General features: G+C 64.0%; 1 protein-coding gene across 1 annotated transcript in view; it reads left to right on the top strand.

Moving 5' to 3' along the window:
- Positions 1-283: 283 nt before the first annotated feature.
- The window catches only part of LOC103770776 (dynactin subunit 1-like), a gene marked incomplete at both ends in the record, with an annotated part of 3,772 nt that continues 1,016 nt past the window's right edge, over positions 284-3,039 (top strand). The window contains 3 exons of the mRNA XM_008938052.1: positions 284-481; positions 1,816-2,020; positions 2,903-2,981. Coding sequence (XP_008936300.1) covers positions 284-481; positions 1,816-2,020; positions 2,903-2,981 — 482 coding nt within the window. The remainder of the gene's footprint in view (positions 482-1,815; positions 2,021-2,902; positions 2,982-3,039) is intronic.

Below are 3,039 nucleotides of genomic sequence, written 5' to 3'. Positions count from 1 at the left end.
TGGCGAGGGGTTTCCTGGGCTGTGTAAAGGATTTTGGCATCTGCAGATCCCAGAGAGGTGAGGAGTGAGGTGCTCGGGACCATTCTGCAGCCAGAAGGGTTCTGGGGGTCAGGGGACATTTGTTGTGCCTCGTACTGTTAAAATGACAGATGGGGTCCAGGGCTGCCCGTGCAGAGCTCAGGGGCAGGGTCTGCCAGGGTCTGCCAGGGTCTGCCAGGGCACCCAGAGCCTGCCCCCAGGGGCACTGCTGCTCCTCTTGCTGACCCTTGGCTCGGTCCTGCAGGAGGAGGAGAATCTACGCTCCCAGGTCAGGGACCTGGAGGAGAAATTGGAGACTCTGAAGATCAAGCGAAATGAAGACAAAGCAAAGCTTAAAGAGCTGGAGAAGTACAAGATCCAGCTGGAGCAGGTGCAGGAGTGGAAGAGCAAAATGCAAGAGCAGCAGGCTGACCTCCAGAGGCGTCTGAAGGAGGCCAGGAAGGTGAGTGTGCCCGGGCAGCTCCGGGGGCTGGGCGAGGGCAGGGTGGTGCCAGGGCTAACCCAGCTGCAGATGGCATGTGGGGGCACTTGTGGGGTATCAGCAGGGACTGGGCTGTGAGCCGGCCTGGCTCCTGTCTGCTGGGGAGCTGCCAGGTGCTAAAAGAGCCTCTGGCCTGGCTCAGCAGCGTTCCCCCCAGTGCCAGCACTGGTTCGGGTGCAGAGCTGCCAGTGCAGCCCCAGCTCTTGGGGGCACAGGCCCTGGTGGCACAGGGACAGGGCGCAGGGACAGGGCACAGGGACAGGGCTCTGCTGCCTGGCTGTGCCCGTGCGTGGCAGGAGCACACGGCTCGTCCTGCAGCTGGGGGCACAGCTCAGGTCATTCCCTATCCAGTGAGGTGCCAGAGCAGGCAGAGCTTTGGGGGGGCTCTGCTCAGTCCTGCCAAGGGACCAGAGGTGCTGTGTGTCCAGGATTAGCTGCCAGCCTGGCCTCGAGGCAGGAGTCATGGAATCATGGAATTGTTTGGGTTGGAAGAGACCTTTAGGCTCCTGGAGCCCAACCCTCCCCCAGCCCTGCCAGGTCCCCCCTGCCCCGTGTCCCTCACACCACATCCCCACGGCTTGGGAACCCCTCCAGGGGTGGGGACTCCACCACTGCCCTGGGCAGCCTGGCACAGGCCTCCACAGCCCTCCAGGGCAAGAAATTGTTCCTCAGGGGCAACTGAAACCTCCCCTGGGGCAACTGGAGGCCGTTTCCTCCACCAGCCAAAGCCACAGGCTCTGGGTAGTGAACCTCAGTGTCACTCGTTGCTGGGACATCCTCCCTTGGTGGCTCTGCTCTGGCTGAGCCCAGTCTCGGGGTGTCAGTGCTGCAGGTTGGGGGTTTTCCCCTTCCCCTTCTGCCCAGGGATCTGCTGCTCCTGGGTGGGTGGCAGGACTCTGGCTGTGCTGGCAAAGGGGCTTTTGCTTCTCCCTGCCCCAGCTTTCCAGGGAGGATTTTTGGTGATTTATTTGCTTGTCTGCTCTGGTACCACCCTGCCTGTTTTCTGTCTTCATCTCTCTGTCCTCGCCCGCAGACGGTTTTTCTGTTGGGCTTTTGTGGATGGGAGGAGGTGTGAGGCAGGGGAGGGGCCTGAAGAGAGGGGAGCTGGGCACCCCGAGCACCCTGGGGGGCCCCTGGGCCTCCCCCTCCCAGCCCAGACAAGCTGCTGTCGGTTGGACTCGACCCTTTTCTGGGGGGACAGACATCACTGTCCCAGGCTGGTTGTTCGTGTGAGGAGTCTCTGGCCCTGGCCCTGGGCGTTCAGGCTCCTCTCACCCACGTGTGCTCGGGCACAGGAAGCCAAAGACGCCTTGGAGGCCAAGGAGAGGTACATGGAGGAGATGGCAGACACGGCTGATGCCATCGAGATGGCCACGCTGGACAAGGAGATGGCCGAGGAGCGCGCGGAGTCCCTGCAGCAGGAGGTGGACTCCCTGAAGGAGAAGGTGGAATACCTCACCATGGACCTGGAGATCCTGAAGCACGAGATCGAGGAGAAAGGTGGGAAGGGGTCAGCTCTGGGCTGGTCTCGGCCCGGGTCCCACGGGGCAGGGGAGCTCCTCGCTGGGCAGGTCTCTGGGCGTCCTCCCCGTGGCCGTGGTGGGGCTGAGGCTTGGCCTCCCCTGCAGCCCCAGGCTCTGTGACCATCACCCCTGGGCAGGGCCCAGCAGCTCAGCTCCACCTCTGCTTGGCTCTGGCCTCACCAGGGAGACAGGGATGGGGCTGCTGGTGTTTGAGTCTGGGGCAGGTGCTCCTGTCCTGGGGGTAGGGGAGCTCGGGGTCAGAATCCTGGAATCTTTTGGGCTGGAAGAGATCTTTGATCTCCTGGAGTCCACCCGTCCCCCAGCACTGCCAGGTCCCCACTGCCCCGTGTCCCTCACCCCACATCTCCACGGCTTGGAAACCCCTCCAGGGGTGGGGACTCCACCACTGCCCTGGGCAGCCTGGCACAGGCCTGGGCAACCCTCCAGGGCAAGAAATTGTTCCTCAGGGGCAACTGAAACCTCCCCTGGGGCAACTTGAGGCCGTTCCCTCTCCTGTCGAAGGGCCCGGAGCAGCCTGAGGGGCTGGGGTGACTCTGATGAAGATGAGCAGTGTCTCTGGTCTCCTTGGGTTTCGCTGCATCGGGAGCACGGGGGGTGGGGAGCTGGGGGCACCCCCAGCACCCAGGGGTCTGTGACCAGCCCTGGGCCAGGGACTCGGGCCCGCTCTGCAGGGTGGTTCTCTGCTGGTTCTCTGGCTGCACCAGCTCTGGGCCCACGAGTGGCAGCGTCGGGTGCCCGGGCTGGTGCTCTGCTGGGTGGGGGGCTGTCCTCAGCCTGGCACCCCCTCAGCGGGGGCTGGAGAGCCAGGTCCTGCCCCAGCAGCACTCCCTCCCCGCAGGCTCGGACGGAGCAGCCTCCAGCTACCAGGTGAAGCAGCTGGAGGAGCAGAACGCCAGGCTCAAGGAAGCTCTTGTGAGGTAGGACACCACGTGTGCTGCCCAGAGGCTGCTTTGGGCAGGCCCGTCTGCCAGGCAC

Source organism: Merops nubicus, unplaced genomic scaffold (genome assembly GCF_000691845.1).
Source record: "Merops nubicus isolate BGI_N331 unplaced genomic scaffold, ASM69184v1 scaffold36203, whole genome shotgun sequence".
Classification (NCBI taxonomy): Eukaryota; Metazoa; Chordata; class Aves; order Coraciiformes; family Meropidae; genus Merops; species Merops nubicus.
Note: the sequence above shows the minus strand (reverse complement) of the source record. Positions and strands in the feature narration are given on the sequence as shown.